General features: G+C 40.8%; 1 protein-coding gene across 1 annotated transcript in view; it reads right to left on the minus strand.

The window, feature by feature from the left end:
- Positions 1–13,057: 13,057 nt before the first annotated feature.
- PLCXD3 (phosphatidylinositol specific phospholipase C X domain containing 3) overlaps positions 13,058–27,086 on the minus strand; it is a 90,955-nt gene continuing 76,926 nt past the window's right edge. Inside the window, exon 3 of the mRNA XM_014069409.2 lies at positions 13,058–13,499. Within this exon, the coding sequence (XP_013924884.1) occupies positions 13,343–13,499 (157 nt within the window). The 3' untranslated portion in view covers positions 13,058–13,342. The remainder of the gene's footprint in view (positions 13,500–27,086) is intronic.

Here is a 27,086-nt window from a genome sequence, read left to right on the forward strand (position 1 = left end):
CCTCTGCTCTCAACAGAATATCTTATGGCACCAGACTTGAAATTTTGGAGTTAGACAACTTAGAACTATGCAGCCTTCGGTCTGACCTAAGCGTAGTACATAAAATTATCCACTACAATGTCCTACCTGTCAATGACTACTTCAGCTTCAATCACAACAATACACTAGAACACAATAAATACAAACTTAACTCGATTGCAGAAAATATGACTTCAGCAACAGAGTGGTCAATGGCTGGAATGCACTACCTGACTCTGTGGTTTCTTCCCCAAACCCCAAAAACTTTAACCTTAGACTGTCTACTGTCGACCTCACCCCACTCCTAAGAGGTCTGTAAGGGGCGTGCATAAACGCAACAACATGCCTATCGTCCTTGTCCTAATGTTCCCTTTTATTCGTATTCATTTCATGTATCCAAAACCATGTTTATACTTAGACATGTTATCTAATACATGCTTGATGAAATAAATAAATAAAAATAAATTGCAGGGAGGAAGTTTCAGTTTTATATATTTTCCAAATTACTATTTTAAATATTTAATATTTATTTAAAGCAATCTTTCTTGCTATCAGAGAATGGGCTTCATTGTCTGCTAATATTTTATATTTTCTAACATCTTCAATTTATTGCAGTAGGAGAGCTCTCTTTTATGGATTACTATGGAGTCATGTACTCTTCATGTAGCAATAGGTAATGCAAATTGTCTTCTTCATTATAATGTCCCAAATCCAGAGAGGCAAGTCATTGTTATTTACAAGGACAGCTATTTCATAAAATCATTACAACTATCTTTCTCCCAAATCTGCAAATGTTTCAATGCGGTGTACTGAATAATAATTAAAACTGAAATAAATAATGAAATAGGGGTCTGAGATTGATGGCAAGCAAAGTCTGCCAATAATATCAAGGCTGCTTCTGAACAGTTATTTCCTTTGGCTATTGTTTCTTGATTCAAAGGAGCCACAATTACAGAGACAGGCCAACATTATGGGTAGTCATAATGAACGACCATTCAGAATTACAGCACTACTGAACAAATGGGCTTATGACCCTGAGATGAAAATTATGACTTTTGCAGTTTTCTGTGGTCATATGATAAAAATTTAGGCGCTTGGCAGTCTTCCCACACTTACAACTGCCAGGGTGCTAAACTTCTACTACCTGGCTCTCTCTCCCCCCCATTTCAGTCATCCACCCAACCGACTTGTGTCCCATACCCTAGGAGTCCTCAACTGGTTAAATGGTCCACCAGTGTGTTGTGGCCTGCCAGCAGTCAGTAGAGCTGGCAGCAGATTTGGACAGTGAGGAGGTTGGGGAGGAGCATGGGCCAGTCCTGGAGTCTTGAAAGGCTCTGATGAGAGCTCTGTGTCAGAGGCAGAGAGGGGGCCAGAGTCGTATGCCAGTTATCAGCTGCCTTCAGAATCAGACATCAGTGAGGCAGATGGACAGCTGGAGCCTGTTCCCAGTGTGTGCATGCATAGAATTGCCAGACCAAGGGGACAGCTAAAGAACAGGGGTTGACTTGGGAATAAGGCCACAGGTGGACAATGAATGGCCCATCACAGAGGAAATAAAAAGGAGTGAAAGGGGAGTGGAGTTTGCAGGAGACAATTAGTGACTCTCTGAGACGCCTTGCCAAGATTTGCCGATATGGGCCTGTCAGCTCTCCAAGCCAGATAAAGTATGTGACTGTAAATCCTGCCTTGAAAGACTTTGCTGGACGTGAATGAGCTGAATTCACAGTAAATTAATAAAAGGGGTTTATGTTGGGACAAGGAGTTTGCTTCATGCTCTTTGGAAGCCTAGGTCAGAACACAATGCTCACAAAGCTCCCCACTTCTTTTGCAGGTTTCCTGCACTTTATGTGACGCAGGACCACCTTGTGCCATTCTCCAAGCAAGCATCATTCCCACAATTGTTCACAAGCCTCCTTCTGCAAAATGTTTGTGAAAAAGAAGAAGCTTTTGTGGACTTTTGGAAGCCTCAGTCTCCAAATTGTACAGTTGGAAGAATTCTAGGCCCGAGAACACCAGGATTGGGGCTGTTGAGTGACTCACTTTATGGCCACTTTGCTGAGACTCTGATCCCAATTGTGTTTGCTGGATGAGGACTATCTGTATGAGAATTTTTGCCTGCATAAAATTCCTCTGCAGTAGCAGAGGAAAGCAATAGATTTCTGTCCAATATGCATTCACCATGGAGATCTGTCAGATGATTGAGGAGATATATCTGTTGAATGTCTACTATGTGTCTATCCTTCCTCAGATGAAAATTGACCTGAAAAAGTAGGGTAACTGTGGCTGCCTGCACATCAGCGTGGAGCCATATGAAATTGAGCAAAAACTTCACAATTTATGTGTCACAGGGAGTATAAGAATAGAACAGATATTATTTTCTTGAAGTGTAACTGGAGCCTGAACACATTTTTATACCCTTATATTAAATTGATATAAAATTGAATGGGGCTCAGTTGGATAATTCTCTGTTTGAAGGGCTGCCTAAATCAGATAAGAAGCCACTGGGAGAGATCTTAGCAAGATCTCTTCAAGGGAAGAGGCTATTGTAAGTATAGCTCAGGAGATCTGAACTGGCTTCTGCTTGAAGAACTTGAAATAATGCTGAGGAAGCAGAGCAGACCAAGCCAAGCCAAGCCAAGCCAAGCCAAGCCTCTCTTCAAGGGAAGAGGCTATTGTAAGTGTAGTCCAGGAGATCTGAACTGACTTCTGCTCGAAGAACTTGAAATAATGGTGATAGAGCAGAGCAGACCAAGCCAAGCCAAGCCAAGCCAAGCCAAGCCAAGCCAAGCCAAGCCAAGCCAAGCCAAGCCAAGCCAAGCCAAGCCAAGCCAAGCCAAGCCAAGCCTCTCTTCAAGGAAAGAGGCTATTGTAAGTGTAGTTCAGGAGATCTGAACTGGCTTCTGCTTGAAGAACTTGAAATAATGGTGAGGGAGCAGAGCAGAGCAGAGCAGACCAAGCCAAGCCAAGCCAAGCCAAGCCAAGCCAAGCCAAGCCAAGCCAAGCCAAGCCAAGCCAAGCCAAGCCAAGCCAAGCCAAGCCAAGCCAAGCCAAGCCAAGCCAAGCCAAGCCAAGCCTCTCTTCAAGGGAAGAAGTTATTGTAAGTGTAGTTCAGGAGATCTGAACTGGCTTCTGCTTGAAGAACTTGAAATAATGGTGAGGGAGCAGAGCAGACCAAGCCAAGCCAAGCCAAGCCAAGCCAAGCCAAGCCAAGCCAAGCCAAGCCAAGCCAAGCCAAGCCTCTCTTCAAGGGAAGAGGCTATTGTAAGTGTAGTTCAGGAGATCTGAACTGGTTTCTGCTTGAAATAATGCTGAGAGAGCAGAGCAGGCCAAGCCAAGCTAAACCTATATAACCAGTTGACTCTTAGAAGGAAGAGGATTCCTTGCTCTGAGCGATGCCGTGTGTGCTGAAATATTCATCACAGCGAAGCACCTCTAGGAAGCTTTGCATAGTTTTAATTACCTTGCAGGCACATCGTAGGTCCTCTGATCACAGCTACAGTATCCCCTGCTTGGTGAAGCAGCAGAATACGTTTTTATTTGAGTTAGAGTAATTACTTGTACATTTGCATCTCTTAAAACAGCTGATGGCATTTCAGTGAAACTGATAACCAAATGTACTCCATTTCAGTCAAAAGCCTTACCTGTTTTTCGTTTGTTTACTTATGGTCTTCCAACTGACCTAATTCCATTGAAGCAAAGGCCATAAAAAGGTATCAATGAACTTAAAATAAAAAAAAATAAAACATTTTATTTTAAAATCATATTGTATCGACACATTATCCAAATAATCAAAACAAAAATATGGTTACCAGGGCTTTATTTGACATTTCACTGAATACAAAGAAACATTTGGTCTTTTTTTTTTTTTTACATTACATACATATTTTTGTAATAAAAATTCACATTTGCTATAGAGAACTGTAGGCGGTTTGTTTATTTTCTTTATGCAATATTTATTAAAATACCTACATTTGAAAAGGAAAGAAAAGTGCAGCCTAGTAAACCTTTGGTACACATTGCAATTTTAGCCAAGTTAACATATTCACAATTTCCATCCAAATAAAATTAAGTCACTGTAATACATTAGAGGAAAAGAGGGAGTTGTTAGAGAAAGTTTTCCATTTTTCTGAAGAAGCAAGGAGGACATCAAAACTCACAACTGGTAACTAGAGCAATGTAAGAATGAACCTTGGCCTGCAAAACAATCCATCACTTTTGTGATTTGCTAATCTTAGGAAAAAAATACAACCCTACTCCAGCTCCAATTAATTGGAATTAAGTCCCGCTGAAAGCATCACAAGGCATTCAATGTCTATATTCCATTCATTTTAATGGGACGCATCTCCTGATAACATGTGTTCATTAAAGAGACCAAGTCTTGATGGAACTTACTTACAAAGTGCCTGTACCCAGAATGGGAAATATTCTGGTTTAAGCAATGAGGAAAGTGATGGCAGATTGGGAGACAGGTACATTAAGCCACACCACAAATATAGTACTGCAGCTCCTTTCAGAAGAAGTGACTGGCAACCTTCAAGAAGCCCAAGGGCGTGCTTGGCATTTCTTAGGTGGATAATTATTGCAGTGTGCAGACCTCCTAGGATACAGAATGCTAAGCATATTTTCTTACATTTCCCTGGAGCTTATTAATCATAGCAAATCTAACTCAAATGGGGTAAGTCATTGTCATGGTATATTTTCTCAGGCCAATACAAGATATACTTGTGACAATTGGGAAGAAGATGACTACTTATCTCATGTGCTACCTTATTTAGATTGCAGGTGGTCTTCAACTAATTGACCACAATTGAGATCAACATTTCTGTGGCTAAGCAAGATAGTTAGCAATAGCAATAGCAGTTAGACTTATATACCGCTTCATAGGGCTTTCAGCCCTCTCTAAGCGGTTTACAGAGTCAGCATATCGCCCCCAACAATCTGGGTCCTCATTTTACCCATCTCGGAAGGATGGAAGGCTGAGTCAACCTTGAGCCGGTGAGATTTGAACCGCCGAACTGCAGCTAACAGTCAGCTGAAGTAGCCTGCAGTGCTGCACTTTAACCACTGCGCCACCTCGGCTCTTGTTAAGTGATTTTTGGTTAAGTGATTAACAAAAAAAAGTTGTTAAGTGATTTTTGCCCCATTCTACCACCTTTCTTGCTGCCATTGTTAAACCAATCCTTGCAGTGGTTAAATGAATAAACCTGGTTGTTAAGTGAATCTGGCTTCCCTATTGACTATGGAGGAGATCCCTGGGACACTGCAACTGTCATAAGCACGAGCCAAGGGTCTGAATTTTGATCATGTGACTATGGGGATGCTGCAATGGTCCTATGCGCAAAAACCGGTCGTAAGTCACTTTTTCACTGCTCTTGTAACTTTGAACGGTAACTGAAGGAATTCTTGTAAGTTGAGGACTATCCATACACCACTGGATGACCAATGAATAGCAGCAAAGAAGAAACTTTTTGTGAATCTTTCTGGTCCTGTCTGGGGGTCTAGCATATTGCAGCCAGATTTGCTAGCTTATGCAATGCACAGGGCACCTCATTGCATACTGCATAACATGTCCATCTGCTGCTACCAAAGTCTGGAACAGAATTCTTTGCAGTTAGAGTCAGCACACAGTGTCTTTGTGCTTTTGCCTTTACAACGTACCATAAGTAATAATTTTCACTCTTTTCTCCCAGAACTCGCCTTCAAATAATTACCTTCTTGAGTGCTTTGGGAGCAGAAAGATTGGACTTTTAAAAAGGCATAAAATAAATGATTAGTCCAAGAAAATTTTACAGTATTTTATAGCTGTCAGTATTAGGCTTTGACAATATATCAGGGCTCATACTTACATGCCTAATGTGTGTGTGTGTGTGTGTGTGTGTGTGTGTGTGTGTGTGTGTGTGTCTGTGTCTGTGTCTGTGTCTGTGTCTGTGTCTGTGTCTGTGTCTGTGTCTGTGTCTGTGTCTGTGTCTGTGTCTGTTTTAAAAAGGCTGGGAAATTCTTTCCATGTGAATATGGTTTTAGGGCATGAGCCAATGGAAGATTATTTTAACCACGCAGGTTACAATCTGTGATTTAGTTCGGGGTAACTCAGTGAAGGATCGCAACCTTAATCTCTCAGTAAAATACTGGAATTTTCTGAAAAGGCATCAGTAAATACTGAATGCAGGGGAAATCAGTTTTATGTGGTGCTTCAATTGATTATTGCTAAAGGTAGGAAAAATGAGAGGGGGTCGCATATTAATTTAATAAATTAATAAGATAAATAAAATAAAAGCGTTCCTAAATCTGCTTAGCCCATTCTGAATGTGCTTTCAGTCACTTAAGACAGAAGCTGTGGAAAAATTTCTATTCCTATTTGTGAAGAGTGGCCTATCAGTATTATTGTGAAACCAATGTATTAAAGCTGTATGTATCAATTAATGAATATGTTAATTTTCATCGGTTTAGTGCAATCAGTTCTGAACATTCAAGAAAATCTCTCAAACCACAAAACAAAGAATGTTTTGGGAAAAAAACTTTTTACAATTGATATCCCACTTTTCCTTATAAATATAAAATTCAGATTGGGAGAGTAATAAGGCTAAGATTTACTGTGGTCATATTAATTGACTTAAGTTTTAAACATTACAGAATTTATCCATCTTCCTTCTGGGGCCTGAACTCAGCCTTCATGCTGGAACACAGACTGATGAATTTCAAACTGGGTGACAAACGTGTAATTTAATTTCCCAAGAAAGTCATAAATCAATTCTTTCCCCATTTTCGCATGTGAGATTCATGGTTATTATTCAGTATTTATTTTCTTTTAAAATACCACAAGTCATTTTAATGTTTACGATTTTTAAAAAAATGGCATATTAAGGACACAACCAGCTTTATTTTTATAGGAGCTCACTAGATCTCGGTCCATATACATTAATCCTCAACCATACATGAAGCTTCAAGATTTCACAAAGTCTTAAACAGATGCAGCTTTGAAGAAACACAACCAGCTTTTTTTCATTTAGAATTAAGTTGCTAATTCTCATAAGTTGTATAATGCGCACAACCCACACCCCTGCACACATACACACAAACGTACACAGGGAAACTTACAGGAACACTTGCACAGTTTCAGAATTATGGAGAGGGGAATCACCAAAGTTTCAACAAATATGTCATTGATACATTTTACACTGCATACAGCATTTTTTTCTTAAAAGAACCTTGTGATTAAGTAAACAGATACAGTTCAAAACAGTGTAAACATAGAAGCTACTGAAGAATTATACCACACAGATTGTATAATACACTATTAACTTTTGTTCACTGTAAAGAAAGAAACATCTAAGAAAGTCTTATCATTTGAGCTATTACGATGACACAAAGCACACTTTTTAGATGGCTGTGTTTGTGTCTCCAGGTGCCCTCTTTGAAATTAAACAACCTATGAAGAACAGGTCACCTTCAAAAACATTCGGTCTAAAGCTTCCCAACCAGAAAGCTTCTTTTTACTTTATTTTTTAAATATTTTTTTTGCTTTTTTACATTCCAGAAAGGGAGACAGTGCTTTGAACTAGTTAAAATCACACTGGATTGAAATAAATGTAGAAACAGAAACACAAAGACAAACACAGAAAAATATTCAACCAGAACCAGTGGTTCAAAAATTCAAATAGTTTAACAACCTTTTCTCTGCCCTCATGATTTCTTCTAACAACCAGCTCACCAAACTGCTGAGAAACTTAACAACTGGTTCTCTTGAAGTGGTGCGAACTGGCTGAATCCAACCACTGACCTGAACCATGGAATAATAAAGTCGGAAGGCCATCAAACTCAATTGTTCTGATCAGTGCAGGACTAAAAATAAAGTGAAGGTGATCCAACTTGGGTAGCTTGTTCCACTGTGAGCATCTTTGCCTCTTAATTTTAAATTCTGTGATACGTACTCTAGGGCAGTGATTCCCAAACTTGGCAACTTTAAGACTTGTGGACTTCAACTCCCAGAATTCTCCAGCCAGCAGAGCTCTTAAAGTTGCCTTAAAGTTAAAGTTGCCAAGTTTGGGAACCACTGCTCTAGGGTAACAGAGAACAGTTCTTAGCCCTATGTGATAGCCTCAGAAACTGAAGAATGCTATCATATCTCCCTTTAAGCTTCTCTTCTCAAGGCTACCCATTCTAAGTTCTTTTGCCTCACAGGAATATGATTGTAGAGTTGTTATCATCTTTATTGTCCTTCTTTGAAGTTGTTCTGCTTTGTCCTTCCTAAGGTGCAGTATGTAGATCTGGTTGCGGTACTTAAGGTGGAGTCTAATTAATAAAGTCAATGTTTACTCATGCCATTGATCAGCTATATTACGCCAAGTAACTAATTTTTAATGTGCCCCAAGGGAGACGGGTTTAATCCATGAATCCAGTGTGCTCATTTTCTGTTAATTTGATTGACATTTTAATAAAAAAACACCTTTAGATTTTATTTTAGGACTAATTTAGGTCTAATTTGTAAGAGGCAGCCCCCACTCTCCCTTGGAAAAACTGTGCATAAAATGGACTGACATTGCACGAGTGTCCTGCTGTGGAAAGACTCAAATGCCAAATCACTTGAATTGGAACTGCAGAATTTTTAAACTGTGATTGCAAAAGTTCCCCATTAAAATTGCTTTAAAGCCTTGCTTTTTCCCACTGTGTTCATCAGATGTTTTGTCTCTCACTGATTACTTCCACCAAAGGACAAAATGGGTCTTAACTCTTTTTAACGAAGGCCAATATATCCATCTGTCGTCATTTCCGTGCTATTTTAGATCTCTCTTAACAGTAAAGTAATTATTAGTTATGCGTAAATATATATTAATTAATGTTCTTCTTTTTTTTCTACCTGCAGTTCAGTAACTTCAATAAAACAAGGAAATATATTTGGTTATATTTGCAGGAGCTGTTCTTTGTTTTTAGAGAGTTTGAATTAAAACTACAAGGGATGCTAATCTGAATGATTCCAGTAAATCTAAGCTATACTGTACTATAGCTACACACACACACACACACACACACACACACACACACAATACATTCTTCTTCTATTACTATTCAACATTAACTCCTTGCAGTGACCTTGACTGTAGGCTGTATACTGGAGTTCTAAGTATCCATCTGTGAAAGAATGTGTGATGATACTAGAGTCATGTCAATTGCCATATTGACAACTTGAGCAGCCCTTCCCCAAATCCACCTCATATTCAGAAGAGAACAATGGGAAAGGAACGTTGTGTAAATTTTGACGCTGGCATCTAATATTTCATAAAGTTAGGTAGATGGAATAGCAGGCAACACCATGTGATTGGTTTGGTCGTTATTGAGACTCTTCAGATGAAGGTAGCTGAATGTCATTCTGGAGTTTCAAAGTCTCTCTACTAGGAGTAGACGTTTGCCCTTAGCTTTAGTGTCAGAAGGGAATAATATTGTAAGATTCCTCAAATTAGCGTCCTTCAGTTGTGAACTTCCATCTTCCCTTGTCATGGATCTTCTAAAGATAACCCAAAGTAATGACCAAAGGCATTCAAATGTTATTCTTCAAAGGGAAGCTTTTGAATGTGAATTCAAAGGAGCTGGTTGTGATTTGCTCTCAACTGCATGTATATACACATTTGCAAAAGTTGTTCTGCCAGAAGAGGTCAAAGGTCCAGATTGTCTAATGCCTCTTTCCAAGCAAACTAGTTAAATATTCCTGGAGAAATTAAAGCTATGTTTTGAAGAGCCTTTCTCCAGGGGTGGGATTGAAAAATTGTAGCAACCGGTTCTCTGCCCGGTTGCTGGGTGGGCATGGCCATGCAATGAGTGGCCTACTCAGCCTCCTGCATGGGGGGGGGGTGTTTTCACCCTTCCCAGGCTCCAGAGGCTTTCCTTGAGCCTCCTGGAGGGCAAAAATGGCTTCCCCTGGGCTCCAGAGATTCTCCAGAGGCCAGAAACTGGCCCATTTCTGGACTTCCAGAACTTCCGGGAGGCCTGTTTTTCATGCTTTCAGAGCCTCCACGTGGGTCCTGCACTTACCTGGCATAATAAACAGGCCACGTGGAAACTCCTGGGAGGGGCAGGGCAGGGTGGGCCAGGCCAGCCAGTCCTTCTACCTACTGCTTCGGCAAACCAGATGTAAAATTAGCATCTGGTTCGCTCGAACTGGTCTGAACCAGCTGAATCTCACCTCTGCCTTTCCCCTTCGATCTTATTGTAAGATTTGGTCAAAACTGAATTTGCTCATTAAAATAAAATATATTATTTAATTCTAATAAGGACTTTTAAAAGGAAATTGACAAATCAAGAAGAAAAGTCTTCCTGAATTAGGCATAGCAAACTTCTTACATTACCCTTTTCAAGCGATGATTAATGTCAAAATTAAGCTCTTTGATTCATCGGTTCTGTCTAAGTACCTAAGATATGTCGGGTATAGAGACTGAATGATATACTTTAGTCACCCAGATGACTACAAATATTTACTGGGATGAATATTTCCTACATTCATAAATATTTTATCTCGCTAATGGTAGCTGTTCTGGGAGCAGATGAAAACTGACTTCAAAGAATTCTTAACCTATATTAAGATTTAAATCAGAATAAAGATGAAGGAAAGGGAAATATCCATTCCCTTGGCAAAGGGGGACACTGAACAATTACTATTAGCAAGTTAATCATGGTTGTCATCATCAGCAACTTCATCAACATGATTCATGCTGGGTGGGAACCATAAAGCCTCAGTTTAAAGAAAGTCGCAGTAAATAGAATGAGAAATTGCGCGAGGAGAAATAGAAGAGAGAAAAATCAAGAGCTGATATGATTTGGAAACGTTCAGATCATAATATCTTGGAGAGTGGGAAGTTATAACAGGGAAAAGAATGTGGATATGGATATTGGATGGTAGGGCTTGATATTGGTGATTTGACATAGTGGTTGCCACAAAGAAGAGGGCGTCAACCTATTTCCCAAAGCACTTGAAAGCGGGACAAGAACCAATGGATGGAAACCAATCAAGGAGAGAACAACCTAGAACTATGATGAGCCCTCTCTGTGGGCAAGCTCGACATCACCCCAGCTCAGGCAGCTGGTCATCAGGTTTCCAAGGCATGCATGCGTGCCGGCTAGCTGGTCATCGGATTTCCAGTGCTCTGGTTTGTGTGCATGCACCTTCCAGTTTGGGAACTCTGTGCCTAAAAGGTTCACCATCACTAACCTAGAACTAAGGAGAAATTTCCTGACAGAACAATTGGAATGACTTGCCTGCAGAAGCTGTGACTGATCCAACACTGGAAGTTTTTAAGAAGAGATTGGACAACCATTTGTCTGAAATAGTATAGGGTCTCCTGTTTGAGCAGGGGGTTGGGTTAGAAGAACTACAAGGTCCCTTCCAATTCTGTTATTCTGTTCTGTTAAGACTTCAGCTCCCAGAATTGCCCAACCAACATGGGCAATTGGAATCCACACACCTGAAAGTTGCTGAACTTAAGAAAGATTGCTCTATAACATGGTGGAGTCTTCTCCAGTCATAGCAACTGGGTTTGTGCTGGGGAATTATTATTTGTATAAAAGGTAAAGGGGCTGCAGGTTATTCACTCCTAATTAACATATTTCACTATTTCATCTCTTAGTATTTGGATATTCCCTTATGAGGCAAGTGAGTGGTAGAATTTTCTATTGTAATTACTACATGTTGCTTTTAAGATTTTAGTGTTCTTTCACTCAGACAATGAAAAATTAGCTTCGTATTATTAATGCTCCCTGAACTATTCTGCTTATGCTCTTGAAGCAATATACTTTTCTATTTTTTGCTTCAAACAAGCTGGGAAAATACTTTTCTCTGGATGTTAAAAAGAAATGCATGCTGCTTTTATGTGTAATCAAAATCCATATTTGGAGGTACAAATACTGAGTTCTACAAAAAGACAGTGTAGATTTGTACCTAGTCAGGCTGAGAGATGATCCAGCGAAATCGATGTGACATATCAGTTCATGATTTCAATGATTCTCTAAGCATGGCTAAATATAGATCCAATCTTATATTATTCTCTGTATCCTGACAATCTTCCAAATAGAAGAGAATAGATGCAGCTTAGGGTATTGTATTTGTATTTGTATTTATTTGTCTTGTATGGGTAGAACTGTTGCGTCCTTGGTGCTTTTTTGCGCTTGGTTGTTTGCTTGCAAACGTTTCATTACCGAATTAGGTAACATCATCAGTGTGAGTGAATGTGGGATTTATTCCCTGTTTTATATACAGAGCTTAATCTGCCAGTGTTAATGGGTGTGTATGTGTGTTCTCCTTAGTAGTTCTCGATTAGGATATTGTTTTCTGTTTCATTATTTGTTTGATGATAATCCCTACTTATCTGGATATTGGTTGCTGGAGAAGTGTTTGGTCTTTTTTATTATCTCTTTTGAATGCTGTGTAAATATGATTTATCTCTATGTGACTGATGGTGATCATTGACCCATAAGTAATAATGATTTCGTTTAATAACTCAACTAAATATATTGAAATATAATTCAAAAGGTTAAATATGCAGTAAAAGAGAACAATAGGCTGTTCTCTAATAATGGTAATGCCATACTATAGTGTCACTCTAATGCCACTATTCAATGTTTTCTATTCCTTTTTACCCAATAATCAATGGCATACAGTCCACCAATTGCAAGAAGACAAAGTTAGATTAAGAATGTAATGTTCCCTTTTTAAAAAAAGTGAAAAAAAATATTCAAATATTCTGAATTTCCAGAAAATGTGCACATAGTAGACAGTGGAACTAAAATAACTTGTTAAGTTGGGATTAGTCATTAATATTGATGGCCTATCCCTTCCACTTGAACAGAACCAAGCTGATGCCACCAATTAATTCAACATTAATTAATGGAGTACACTGGCAGTTGCTACACCTTGATATGATAATGTACAGTTCTCTTCCATTAGAAAAATTCCTAATAGAAATGGGAATGTATTGCATAAAGGACAGTAAATGGCTGCCATTTATGAATTAAGCTTAGCAATGATCATACGTATATACGTCCAAAAGCACATTGGTTGCTGGCAGAAAATTTATTAATGGCTTTCTGAATTATGATAACTTAAATAATGAATCCTGACTGGGTTTCAAGAAATACAGTTGCATCAATGTCAGGAAATTATTACAACTTATAAAAATGCCCCCCTTTTTGCCTATTCTGTCCAATTCCTCGACACTTTCAAAAGAAAATGATAATGTTCAGCATGTGCTTGCAAAATCTGTGGTTACAAGATTACAACCTAACCTAACACAACTGGAAAAAAAGTTCAACTGTGGCGCATGTTGTACACATTACATTACTATCAGGTTGTATCAGCTTCACCTTCATCCAAGCTGTAGTTGAGTTTTATGATTGTGCTGATAAACTCGCCGAGTTCTACAAAGTCTGCGGTGACAATGTTGATGCCACTTTCACCTGGTGTCTGAGCCTGGACCCACTGCATCATGGCAGGGAGAGCTCTGAAAAGAAAACACATAATCATTATTATCAAGCAAAGCAAAGTCCTGGACTCCATAATAAACAAAACCAAAAACATCAGCTGCTATTCATTTCCATCTCTTCTGTTCTCATCTTTTAATTCTGATAAATTGGGTATGTCTAGTCTGGTGAAAAGAAGGACTGACTAGGGGCAGTGGTGGGATTCAGAATTTTTTACTATACTGGTTCTGTGGGCATGGCATGGCTTGGTGGGCGTGGTAGGGGAAGGATACTGTAAAATCACCATTTCCTCCCAATCAGCTGGGACTCGGGAGGCAGAGAATAGATGGGGGTAGGGCCAGTCAGAGTTCTCCGAACTACTTAACATTTCTGCTACCAGTTCTCCAGAAGGGATGGAATCTAATCAATGAGAGAAACAATCCAGAACTAAGGAGAAATGACCTAACAGTAAGAACAACTAACCAGTGGAATGGCTTGTGGGGGCTCCATCATTGGAGGCTTTAAGAAGAGACTAGACAGTCACTTGTCTGGAATGGTGTAGGGCCTCCTGCTTGAGCAAGGGGTTGGACTAGAAGACGTCCAACTTTCCAACTCTGTTATTCTGCTATGAAGCTAACATCAACCTTCATTAATATTTAAGTGGAATGAAATTAATTTTCAGCACAAATACAGTTACTTTCAAACATATCTATACTGGATAAAATTGAATACAAAACACATTCACAAAAATGTACTAAGAACCAGCATTTTTATAGAGTTGCATTTAAAAATAACTGCAATTTGATGTTTTTAGTATTTTTTAGTATTTTATTAATACTTATAGGCCGCCCTTTTCCCTGAGGGGACTCAGGGCGGCTTACATAAAATAAGGGAGGGGGGAAATACGAAACAATAAACATAAAACAATACATAAGAATAAAATAGTACACAACATTCATTCAATTGACCTAAGTTAAGATAAGAAATATGAGGAAATGAGTTTTGTTTAATCTTAAAAGCAAAGAAAACAAGAATGAATGAAGTATGTCTTGGCTTGTTGTCCACTTGTCATGAATTAAATGAATCATCCTTTGGGCTGGATTACTTAGCAAGCTGCAGGAAATCTAAATAAGAGCCAAAAAGTTGCAATCTTTAGTTGTGCTGAAGGATGATGGAGACAAAACCACACCAGAATTTCCAAGTATACTTTTCAGAGAATTAAAGAGCATTGCACAAATATGCAAACCACTGTATTTCTTTCTCACACCCAACAAGCCTTTTGTTTACTATTTTATATACAAAATTCTCAAAATTGGCCCCAAATAAAATAAAAATGATAATAGTAATTGAGTCAAGAGATATAGAAGAAAAGTTAAAACAGAAAATCCATCTTTCACTGCATAAAAGTCAGTTACATTGCATGCCTAATATATTCTTAAATATATTTAACATTGCCCTCAAGAGAAAGTTCATAGGAAAGAATATAACGTAATAAAACATCAGGCTAAAACCCAGAGTCCAGCTAGAAATTCTGCCCAGCAGGACATTCTAGGAGAGAGAATCAATGGAGTTTGCTTATCCCCAGCCAACAATCCCAACAAAGGTTTGTGGTCAGAGACAAGCTCAAAATAGCAACTGTATAAATAATCGTGGAAGCACTTTATGCCAACCACTAGGGCCATGGCCTCCTTATCAATGTGGCTGTAATTATGTTCTGTAGAGGACAACATGTGAGAGTAATAGGCAAGAGGTGCTTCAGACCCATTGGGCAGCCTATGGCTAAGCACAGCTCCAATGCCACATGGAAAAGCATCGCACACGAGGACAAGGGGCAGGGAGTCGCTATACTGAACCAATACAGAATCCAATGTTAACAAGGACTTGAGGGCTGTGAAAGTGTGGGCTTCCGCCTTGCCCCATTTCCAAGCTGCTTTCTTTTTGAGGATCCGGTGGAGAGGCTCAGCAACCAAAGCTTTATGTTGCAAGAAAGCAGCGTAGAAATTTAGAAGACCCAAAAAAGATTGGTGCACCACTTTATTTTTAGGAGTAGGGGGCGTGGTGGATGGCCTCTAACTTAGACGGGGTGGGGTGGGTGCCAGACTTACCTACGAGGTACTCCAGAAATTCTACTTGTGGGACCCCAATTTTGCATTTAGATTTTTTTAAGTGCAACCCAACATTGCAGAATCTGGTGAGGACAGTGCGTAAGGTCGCAATGAGAGCGTGTTGGTCACTAGCGCTGACCAGCACATCATCAAAATAGGGAACAACCCCAGGCATCCCTTGGAGCAGGCGCTCCATCAGACTTTGAAAGATCCCTGGGGCTATACTAACCCCTAACTGCAGGCGGCGACAGTGGAAGGCTCCCCTGTGGGTCACGATTGTCTGAGCATCAGCAATGACATCGTCCACAGGGAGCTACTGAAACGCCTGTGCTAGGTCGAGCTTTGCAAAAATGGACCCCTGCCCCAGGGAATTAAACAGATGTTGTACCACTGGGATAGGGTAAGGGTTAGCCTGCAATGCTCTATTCAATGTTACTTTGTAATCAGCGCACACCCTTATAGACCCATCTGGCTTAATTGGGATAACGATTGGTGTTTCCAAATGTGCATGATCCCCTGGCTAATCAATTTATCCAATTCAGCATCTAGCTTAGGGCGGAACACTAATGGAATCCTTCTAGGCTTAAGGCGAATTGGAGCTACCTGGGGATCTAAGTTAAAGGATATTGGGGTGCCTGTACATTTACCTAAACCATCTTTGAACACATCTGCAAACTCGGTGGTTAAGGACTGGAAATCTTCAGCTGCCGTGGTGTGGATGACATCAAGCCCCAATGCCTGGAGCCAGTCGAGACCCAGCAATGTAGGAAGGGGGTCTTAGACCACAATCAGCGGAAGGCATCCAGTAAAACTCTTGGTGGCTACTTAAAGAGGTTGCTGCCTAAAACAGGGATTAACTATCCTTGATAGTCGTGCAGACGGACAGCACAGGGAGAGAGATAATTCTTTGCTATGGAGGGCACTAAATGCTTCAAGGTGCTCCAAGAAATGAGGGAGCACAAATACCCAGTGTCCACCTCCATCTGACAGGGTGCTCCTTCAATGTGGACACTGAGAAAGATTTTTTCATGTTTTTTTCTTTAGCTTGATTGATAGACAGCTCTACGTCATCACTATCATTAGTGATAGCATAACAGTCCTCCCTCAGCCTGGTTGGACATCTGGTAAGCTTCGCACTAGCTGGCTTACTTGGGTTGCACTCTGGCACAAGGGATGGAGCCTGACAGACCTTAGCTAGGTGGCCTTTTCGGACGCAACAGCGGTACACAAAAGTTTTAAACCTGCACGTTTCTCTGGCTTGATTGCCTCTGCAGCCAGCACAAGAGGTGGAGGGGGCATCCCTATGCCCAGTGCGCCTCTTGACAGGGTTGTTCGTAGATGGCTGACATTATCTTCCTCCTCGGAGAGGTCATCCCCCTTTTCTTCATCATCGTGATGGACAGCGGCCGCTCGCGAGGTGGAGGAAGGGGCATTTTGATATCTTTGGATTTCTGCAGAGGATTTCTCGGCCATCTCAGAAGCCCTTGCTTCATCATCAGGTGACGCTGTAGTTTCAGATCACTGACCCCACAAACCAATTGATCTAGCAAGTTCTCTTCTAGGTCAGTGAAGTCACAATAGAAGGCAGCTGATCGGAGAGCGGCTATATACTGGTTAATTGACTCTCCCTCTAGCTGAAATCTTTGCCTGAAAGTGCAATTTCAGGCAATTTTGGATGGCGCGGGGGCGTAGTGTGCCCTCAGTTTCTCAATTAAGAGATCCCATGGGACGGAATATACCGGCTGAGGGACGCAAAATGCCCTGGCTGTTCTGAACACCTCTGGTCCGCGGGCACTTAGAAAACACAATCTTTTTCGGCTGCCAGAAAACCCGGTAAGGTCGTGAGCTTCTAGGAAGCATTCAAATTGCTCTTCAAAAGCTTCCCAAGACTCTGTTGCCAGACAGAAAGCTGTGAATGGCCATCCTAAGGTGGCCATCCTGAAAAGGACGACGACTCAGGTTACCTCAGGAAAAAGAGGGGGGAAAATGCCTTTTTGTTCCTTCTTTACAGCGTTCCATTCAAACGCCTCAGCTCTTTCTGACTCAGTGACACAGCTGATCCATTGCTTAGTCCTGAGATCCCATCTCGTTGCCAGTGTTCTGAGGGGTGATGGAGGGAAACAGGACTGAGGCAACAGGGATCTAATACAACTTGGCTTATTAACGTAACGAGTAGGGGAAGGATACTTTAAAATCTCCATTCCCACCCCACTCCAGGGGAAGGTTACTGCAAAATCCCCATTCCCTCCCAAACAGCTGGAACTCAGAAGGCAGAGACTAGATGGGGACAGGGCCAGCCACAGGTGGTATTTACCAGTTCATTGAAGTACTCAAAATTTCCACTACTGGTTCTCCAGAACTGGTCAGAACCTGCTGAATACCACCTCTGAAATATTCCCTTTAATGATGTCAGTGATGGAAGAAGCCAGATATGGCATTTTACCTCTGGAGGAAAATGCCTTTTTGGTGGCAAAAGAACAGCTGTTTATCCTTCCTTATAATTTCCAATCTCTGCATGCCTCAGTCCTTGTAATGGCCCTCATTAAGTATTTCAGTCAGGAAAACAGAGGCCATGCTGTGTAGTAGCTACCCACGTGGTTGAATGCTCTCGGAAAGTTAGAACAGCTATATTCTAAACTCTAACATTCACAAATATCTTCTGGTTTCCAGATATAAATTAAATAAGGTGGGTGTAAGATGTAGTTGATAAGCTTCACTAATCATGTTTTTCTGAACAAAGAGACCAGACCAAAAAGGTTAGATACTTAGTATTTACAGGTAGTCCTCAACTTACAATAGTTCATTTAGTGACCTTTCAAAGTTACAACAGCACTGAAAAAAATGATTTATGACCTGTTTTTCACATTTATGACCGTTGAACATTCCCATGGTCACATGATGAAAATTTCAGATGCTTGGCAACTGACCCATATTTATGACAGTTACAGGGTCCTAGAATCATGTGATCATCTTTTGGGACCTTCTGATGAGCAAATTCAATGGGGAAGCCAGCTTCACTTAACGACCATGATACCAACCTAATAACTGCAGTGATTCACTTCACAACTGTGGCAAGAAAGGTCATAACACTGGGTAAAATTCCCTTAACAACTGTTTTCGCTTAACAACAGAAATGTTGGGCTCAATTGTGGTCGTAAGTTGAGAACTACCTGTCTTCTCCCCAAAGTAGAAAGAGTTGTGATGAAGAAAGAGTGGGGATCAAATCCAAGAGGTTGGACTTGATTTCAAGTCGCTCTTAATAGTCTGATTTACCTCACAAAGAGGTAAGAGAGGTGTAAACATTGGACAAGAGTTGAGAGCTAAAAGAGTTACTGTTAGATTGGGTGAATGGATGAGACAGACTCGGGCTTAGTGACAAACAACAGCTCTTAATTAGAACCACTATGTACAATCCAGCACCGTTCCATTTGACAATTAGCCCTTTTATAGGGAGCTGTCAAACAGATCAGCCAATCGGCTTCAAGTATTTTCCCGCCAGATTGGAGGACCTTGGTGGAACCTACCATACTGGCTGTCAGTATGTAACAGCTTCTATATCAAATCAGATACAATTCCTAACTCCTAATCAGCCGTGACCCGACAAAAGCGCATCGACAACAACGCATTGACAGAAGGGCGATTTAAGGGCGATTTAAGTTAAGGTAAGCACGTCGACAGAAGGGCGATTTAAGGGCAATTTAAATTAAGGTAAGGGTTAGGTTTAGGTTTAGGTTTAGGTTTAGGTTTAGGTTTAGGTTTAGGTTTAGGGTTAGGGTTAGGGTTAGGGTTAGGGTTAGGGTTAGGGTTAGGGTTAGGGTTAGGGTTAGGGTTAGGGTTAGGGTTAGGGTTAGGGTTAGGGTTAGCATTACGTTTAGGGTTAGCATTACGTTTAGGGTTAGGGTTAGTGTTACGTTTAGGGTTAGGGTTAGGGTTAGGGTTAGGTTTAGGGTTAGCGTTAGGTTTAGGGTTAGGTTTAAGGTTAGGGTTAGGTTTATGTTCACAGCGCGCTTCTGTCGCTGCTCTGTTGTCGGCGCGATTCAGCGCTCATTCATTGGCGCGGTTTAGAACTCATGGCTTTGTCACCGCGGTTTAGTCAGGCATAGTTTTGTCGGTCGCCCTTTTGTCGGTGAATCCTAATCAGCTACTCTGTGCTCAATCCTATAGTGAGCTTCCGGTTTTAATTATAATTAAAACATTTGTTTCCTCTCAAAAAATTAAACTGCACCGTCTGATTGAACACGCTTCCAAATTTTATCCAGCAATTGTAAAGTGTTGAATTATAGATAAGCCTTTCTGGACCATCAATCTCCTCATTGCTAATCTGGGGGAAGTGGATTTGCCAACAAGCCCATCCATTTGTTTCCAATTATGCATATTGTTCCTAAAAAAAGGTTCTTCATACTGACAATGCAAAAACAGGATTTTGTGATCAAAAAACTACAGCTCCCTTACCACACAGGTTACCAGTAGGTCCTAGTAGAAGGAAACAAAATCTGCAATATGACAAGTACGGCATTGCCCTTTTTATGCAGACCGCACACATATGTATAAAAGAGCTTGTTATTATGACCGAGAACTTGATGTGTTGCAGGATTTTTAAAATCTCTTTCCCCTCTGCAGACACTTCTGCAGGCTACAGAAAAGTGAAAAGAGAAGGAAAACCATTCTAACGGCTCTAATATAAGGACAGCTCCTCAGGATTCATTAAACAGTTTCCATTCCAGTTGGACCTGGTGAGAACTCCATCCCGTCCCGTTCCATCCCGTCCTATTCCCCTCCCCTCCCATCCCATTCCATTTATGACTAAAAAGTCCCAAAGCCTAGGGTAAATGATTATTCAACTTGAAGAACTAATGCCTAAAACAGCCTTCCCTTCCATCTTCATCCATTTTCTTCATGTCTTAAATTGGAAGCTAGCAGGCAGGAACTGCCTATATTTTAATGATTATCTTCTGGAACATCTCTAGATTGAGAAGTGGAGTGAGGCCCATTCCCTCAATACAATCTAATACCCAGAAGACTCATGGACATTAGCCTTTCTGGCAACAGAAATGATTCATCGCAGCTTTCTTCTGGGATGTCTTTTTGAAGCTAGATTTTCTTCACTTGGTGCTGTCTCATCCTCTTAGCTTGCTTCAATTTTTGAGATTTGATGGATCATTTAAGTGTTGCTATGTAGTTAAACAAAAGACTGAAATAAAAATGGCTTTTCTAAGGAAGTATTTATTGGATTTATATCATGTCTTGTCATCCCAAGTTTAAGACAGTTTATAGGAAAGCTCACTTTGGCTTGGTTTATCCCAGGGGTCGGCAACCCACGGCTCTGGAGCTGTATGTGGCTCTTTCATTCCTCTGCTGCTGCCCTAGTTGGCTCTACAATTGATAGGCTAGGACAGGTAAAGGAAAAAGGACGCCATGCTAGGGGAAGACTCTATGGTGGGGGAACAGACTTCTGGTCGACTCCAGAATTGAACGGAAGGCTTCCAGTTAGGTTCTTTGTGACTCCCTGTGTTTTCTTTTCTGTGGGAAATGGGTCCAAATGACTCTTTCAGTGTTTAAGGTTGCCTACCCCCAGTTTATCCCCATAATAATAGTACAGGGAGTAGACAGGGCGAGGCACTCTTTCTTTGACCAAAGTCATCACATAACTTTCCTAGGTCATTTGATGGGGCCTAGAAAACATGTGTTTTCTGTTGTAGCATCTGCCCTCTGAGCACCATGGCCCCTGAGATCTACCTGACCCTGAATTGCCCTCCGCAATACCGTCCTCCTGAGATCCATCCAGCAGCTGATTTCGCTTTCTTAGAAAGCCTTAAAAACACACTTGTTCTCCTGAGGTGGGGAGGTTAATAGGCCCCCTGAGATGGAGATTATGTGTAATAATAGTTTTCCTTGACTGAATGTTTGTGTACCGAGTTTTAATTTTCTGTTAGCTACCCAGAGTTGCTTTTGTGAGATGAGTAGTCATATAAACCAGCGTTTCCAAACCCCAGCAACTGAAAAACCTGTGAATTTCAACTCCCAGAATTTCATAGAACAGAATAACAGAGTTGGGAGAAACCTCAGCGTTCAGAAATGCTGAGAGAAATTGCTAGAAATAAATAAATTATTATACCTCGCTGCCTCTCTGAATTTGATATTACCTTTCTGTGTACAGCTAAGTAAACATCTACCAAAATTAAGAAACGTATCTTCCTCCTTCCTCAAAAGATAGGGAAATATTTGCATTGCATGGCTTTCAATAACACAAGACAAGATTTATAAAAAGTAGGAGTTCTGAATTTCCTTTTCGACTTATAAGTCCCTGAGTCTTTATTACACCATCTTCTCTTGCGCAATTCAAGCCCATAAGATGGAATTTAATCAAAAGTTTACTGTTGTCTTCCATACAGTGTTATAGTTGCCGTGCACTATTTTTATACTATGTCATCAGTGCAGAACATGGATTTTGGTCCCTTCTTACGTCTGTTTGCATTTGTTTTGCCAAGATCTCTCTCTCTCTCCATGTCAATTTTTTTTAAAAAAATGGAACACTTTTTGCTTTTAAAGCAACTTGCTTTGTAGAAATTAATTTTTCTTCCTTTACTTCTGAAGCAAACCTGCTTTTATTTCTGTCCTCCAGAGAGAGATGTGGCGATTATATTCAGTGTCAGATCATTTCTGACTTTTCTTTTAAAAAGCTTGTAGGAAGATGCCTTGTATTACTACTCAGACAACTGCTGCATCTTCCTCAATACAAGCCACGAGGACTTCCAGGAAATCTGTAGACATTTCAAAGCATTTATTTAAAGCAGAAATTAATCCAAGGAACCTCTGCAAAGGAATTTCTACCACTGCACCACTGTAATTGATCGATCGATTTATTCCAGCTCTATAGCATTTACACACCTTTATTCATTTATTCACAGGTGTGCCTGCAGAGATTGCTTGCCGAGTGTCCCTCCTCCAGGTGAAGTGCTATGAAAAGAGATTCAAAGGCAAACATTTTCTATAGGAGCTCCCATCCTGCGCAATGCCTTTCAACCAGAGCTAAGTTCTACACCCTCGGTCCAAGTACAGGTAGTTCTCAATTAACATGGCAACTAGGACTGGAATTAGCACTGCTAAGCAACACAATCATAAAGCACGACATCGCATCACTCTGCAGCTTAGGAAAGGCACTTCCAGCAGGGCTGGTTGCCTTCATCACACAAGGACCTGACATGACCCCCAGCTTCTGACTTCCTGCCAGCTTCCCCACTGACTTTGCTTTCACATTGGAAATTGGGACTCAGGTGACCACGGAGACAGGGCAACAACTGGAATTCTAAAGACTGATGGTAGCTACTATTTGTTCAGCACTATCGTAAGTCTGAAAGTGGTTGCTGAACAATTGATTATTAATCTGTATTCAGGAACCTTTTAAAAACACAGCCTGGGAGTAAGGATGGGAGATGTGCTTGAATTCAGATGAATGACTGCTGAATTTCTCTCACAGCATGACTGAAGGCTCTTAAATAGCTGGGTAGGAGAATCTGTCTTTAAGGACAACAGTTGTTTCCCAGACACATTGATGGTGGAGGCTTTTCCATTTCTTTTACAATGTGCAGATGTATAGCAGCGGTGAAATTCAAATTTTTTTTACTACTGGTTCTGTGGGCATAGCTTGGTGGGTGTGTGGAAGGATACTGCAAATCCCCATTCCTACCCCACTCCTGGGGGAAGGATACTGCAAAATCGCCATTACCTCCTCACTCTTGGGGCCAGCCAGAGGTGGTATTTGCCAGTTCTCCAAACTACTCAAAAATTCCACTACTGGTTCTCCAGAACTTGTCAGAACCTGCTGAATTTCACCCCTGATGCATAGCATTTACAGGAATTAATAGCAAACAACCCAAACTATTTAGCGGTGTTTCCAAACTTTCCAATTTTGAACTTTTTTCTCCTCAAACTATTTACTAGCCACTACTTGTTCCATTGCTTAGTCACCAAGTTCCACCCCTTCCCCTTCGGTGTTTCATTAGGAGAGAAGGCTAAGAAGGGAAATGGCTGAGCTACTGTGAAGTCTGCTTAAAGCTTTTCATCCTAGGATTTTGGACTTTCTCAATCTGGACGGCCTTCCTGGGCTTCCAGTCTGGGGCTCCTCTGAGAACTTCAGGCATTGCTCTGCAGACAGCTATGTCCTTCTGTCCCCATCTATCTTTGCTTTTGGGTGAAGCACAACCTGTGGCTGAGTCTTCACTTCTCTTCTTATAGAGAAGTCTCCAATAAACATCTTCATACTCTTCTCTCTCTGGGGCCAGGGAATGGTAACTATCCAGTGGTCAGATGTCTTCTCACCAGACACCAACTTCCCATACGGTCTCTTCAAAAGCTCTCCTTCTCTTTTGATACCTCAAGCAACATAGATGTAGGAGATGACCAGGCTGAGCCTGAGGGAAGGGTCAAATGGATCATCAGTCTCCCTTCATGCCCACCAGAGATCTACCATATTTTTCAGAGTATAAGACACACCGGAGTATAAGACTCACCGGAGTATAAGATGCACCAAGATTTTGAAGAGGCAAATTTAAAAAAAAAGGTTTTGCACTCTGCAGACCTCCAAAAAAACAGATCATTTTTCATGAAAACGGGTCCATTTTTTGTTAAAAAAGGGCATGAATAGCTTTTGGAGGCTTATAGAATACTCCTGGGGGCTGGGGGACAAAAACAAGCAAACAGCCTGTTTTTCATTCATTTCTGCCCTCCCAGACCCCAGGAGCACTCTGGAAGCCTTCTAAAGGCTATGCATGGCCATTTTGGTGAAGGGGTTGGGGTTTCAGGAGGTCAAAATTCAGTGTATAAGACGCACCCATATTTTCACGCTCTTTTTTCAGGGAAAAAGGTGCGTCTTATATCCAAAAAATACAGTAAATCCAGTCCACTTTGTATTCCATTGACTCTTATCTTCTGCCAATTTGCTTTGACCATTAGTAATTCAGATTCTTGTGGAAGAGCATTAGCATACAATAAACCTATATTCATTTGAACTGCCTGGACTTCTGCTTTCCCGCACTTGGTTCAAACATGGTAATGGTAGTGTTATTTCCCCAATATACTGTTAGACCTGCCAGCATTTAAACTTCTAAATAGGTTTAGGTTTAGGTTTATTCGATTTATATAGAAATTATCCTTGGTTCCATTTGTTGAGAAAGGTATAATTTTATTAGAAATCAAGTGTATTGCAGTAATGCATAGCCAGAACTGACAATTGTGTGCCGAAATCCCTAAGTTCAACTTTTCCCTCCCTTAACTGTCTCCCATCATCGACTTCCCCTCCTCCATGACGAATCAGGGTCAAGCAAGATGTTTTTAGAATGAACACTTCAAACTTAGGTTGGTATGCAGCTATCTTTTTGTCCCAACTGGGTGACCTTGAAGCAGCATCTTGGGGAGATACCGAAATTACTTTCACTTTCCTCCAAGCATTCACCCTCCCATTTACCTCCCCAGACTGTCACCACATGGCAGCGAAGAACACAAACAAGCATAAGGTGGTGAAAGCTCGCAGCTCTCTCTCTCCCTCCCTCCCTCTCTCTCTCTCTCTCTCTCTCTCCACACGCACACACACACATACACACACACACACACACACACACACACACACACACACACACACACACACACAGTATTGCCTCCAGAAGCTCTCCTCTTCAGGCTCAAAATCTCCAAACCTATATAGTAGGCTGGCCAATGGGAATATTGCTTCCATCTGCTCCACAAGAATCATGGCTAGCAGCCAGGGCAGCTCATCTGCCAAGGCAGTAGAGGTTCAAGACCATATCTGAGCTTCCCCTCCCCATTTTTTTCCTCACCTTCTGCTGACACACACCAGTACACCAGCCAGTCTGGCAATAAAACACATACACCCTAAGATATCAGAAGATGTTATGAGTTCTAACATTATGATTATGTTAAATTTAAGTTGATTGTATTGATAATACTGTCTTTGCAATCTTTTTACTCATTTTGCTCATTTGAATTATTTTAAGTGAAATCCATCTATGTGGTTGCTAGCAGTCGACAATGACTTGATGGTACACAATCTTTAACCAATGTTTTTTTTTTAGCACACTTCGTCAAATTGCACCACCTAACCGACACAGAAACATTTGTAATAAAATTAAAAATATTCAGAAATTCAGAAAGTTCATGCCTTCTTTGAAGAAAAAGTCTGTGTAGGAGGAAAAATCATTGAATTGCATCCTTTTTTAAAATTACATTTTCTCAGAGAAATATATTTTGTCTTTTGAGCACTTTTGTGCTCTTGGTTTGCTTGGTTACATTCTCATTTAATGGGACCGATAATTTTCCCTCAGCATCCTACAAATGAGCTAGAATACAAATCAGTTTAATACCCCAAATTCAAGCCAACAGCTCTGCTGCTTGGTGATGATGGGAACTGGAGCTTAGCGCCCTATTGAGGAGAGCTGTTCTGCATTTTGGGTATTGGCTTTCTGCCTCTCCTGGAAGGTGTGATGATGAATAGCTGAAGGAGCTTGCTTTTGACATTGCCATGATTAGTATTCTGTCACTCCGTCAGACCAGGATGACTCAAACACAGAACCTGCTCATCGCTTCAACGATATTCAATATCCCTTCAATGAAAGGAATGTTCCACATTTGCTTTGCTTTGTGTTCTTTTTTTAAAAAAAAAGTTAATGAGGTTAGTATTCCCATTACTCTAATCCCAAGAATTGATTGGCACTAGATTCTCTTGAACGTGAAATTGCTCACAGTTATTGTTTCAAAAAGGGTCTCCAGGGATGCTAAAGCATAGTGTATGTCAGTATTTTGAAAGGTTGCGGGATAACACTTGGCCTTTAACAGTGCTAACACAGTTTTGATCCTTGACATTTTCTTATCTAACTCAACACAAACTCCTGTCTGATTTAAATAACCCATCTTACCATTTAGTTTGTCAATTGCTATGGATCCAACTTTCTACAAAAGCAAGAAAGCTTTCCAATTGTGGCATCTCTTATGAGCTGAGCCGGTAGTTCCATAACAGTCTGCTGGGCTTCAATGCACCCTATCTAGCTTTCCTCTCCCAGCAGAACTTAAACATGCGGGGATTTTTACTCTTATATGGGCGTTATTGAGCTGCAGTGACACAGTGGTTAGAATGCAATATTGCAGGCTACTTCTGCTGCCTCCTGGCAGCCTGCAATTTGGCCGTTTGAATCTCACCAGGCTCAAGGTTGACTCAGCCTTATATCCTTCTGAGGTGGGTAAAATGAGGACTTAGATTGCTGGGGGCGATAGGATGACTCTGTAAACCGCTTAGACGGGGCTCTAAAGCACTGTGAAGCGGTATATAAGTCTAAATGCTATTGCATGTTCGCATCTGGACTTGGCTCTCATCTAATTCCCCATAGGTCACCTTAGATGATTTTGAATTGGTAATGTGCAATGATGCATGGAGGTGATATAAAAAAAAACCTAACTTCCTGATGTCTGAGGAAGAGAAATATTCCATAACTTCTCCAATAGTCAGATTGGCCA

This window comes from Thamnophis sirtalis, unplaced genomic scaffold, assembly GCF_051295495.1.
Source record: "Thamnophis sirtalis isolate CommonGarterSnake01/CBP01778 unplaced genomic scaffold, rThaSir2_p1.2 scaffold_5, whole genome shotgun sequence".
Taxonomy (NCBI): Eukaryota; Metazoa; Chordata; class Lepidosauria; order Squamata; family Natricidae; genus Thamnophis; species Thamnophis sirtalis.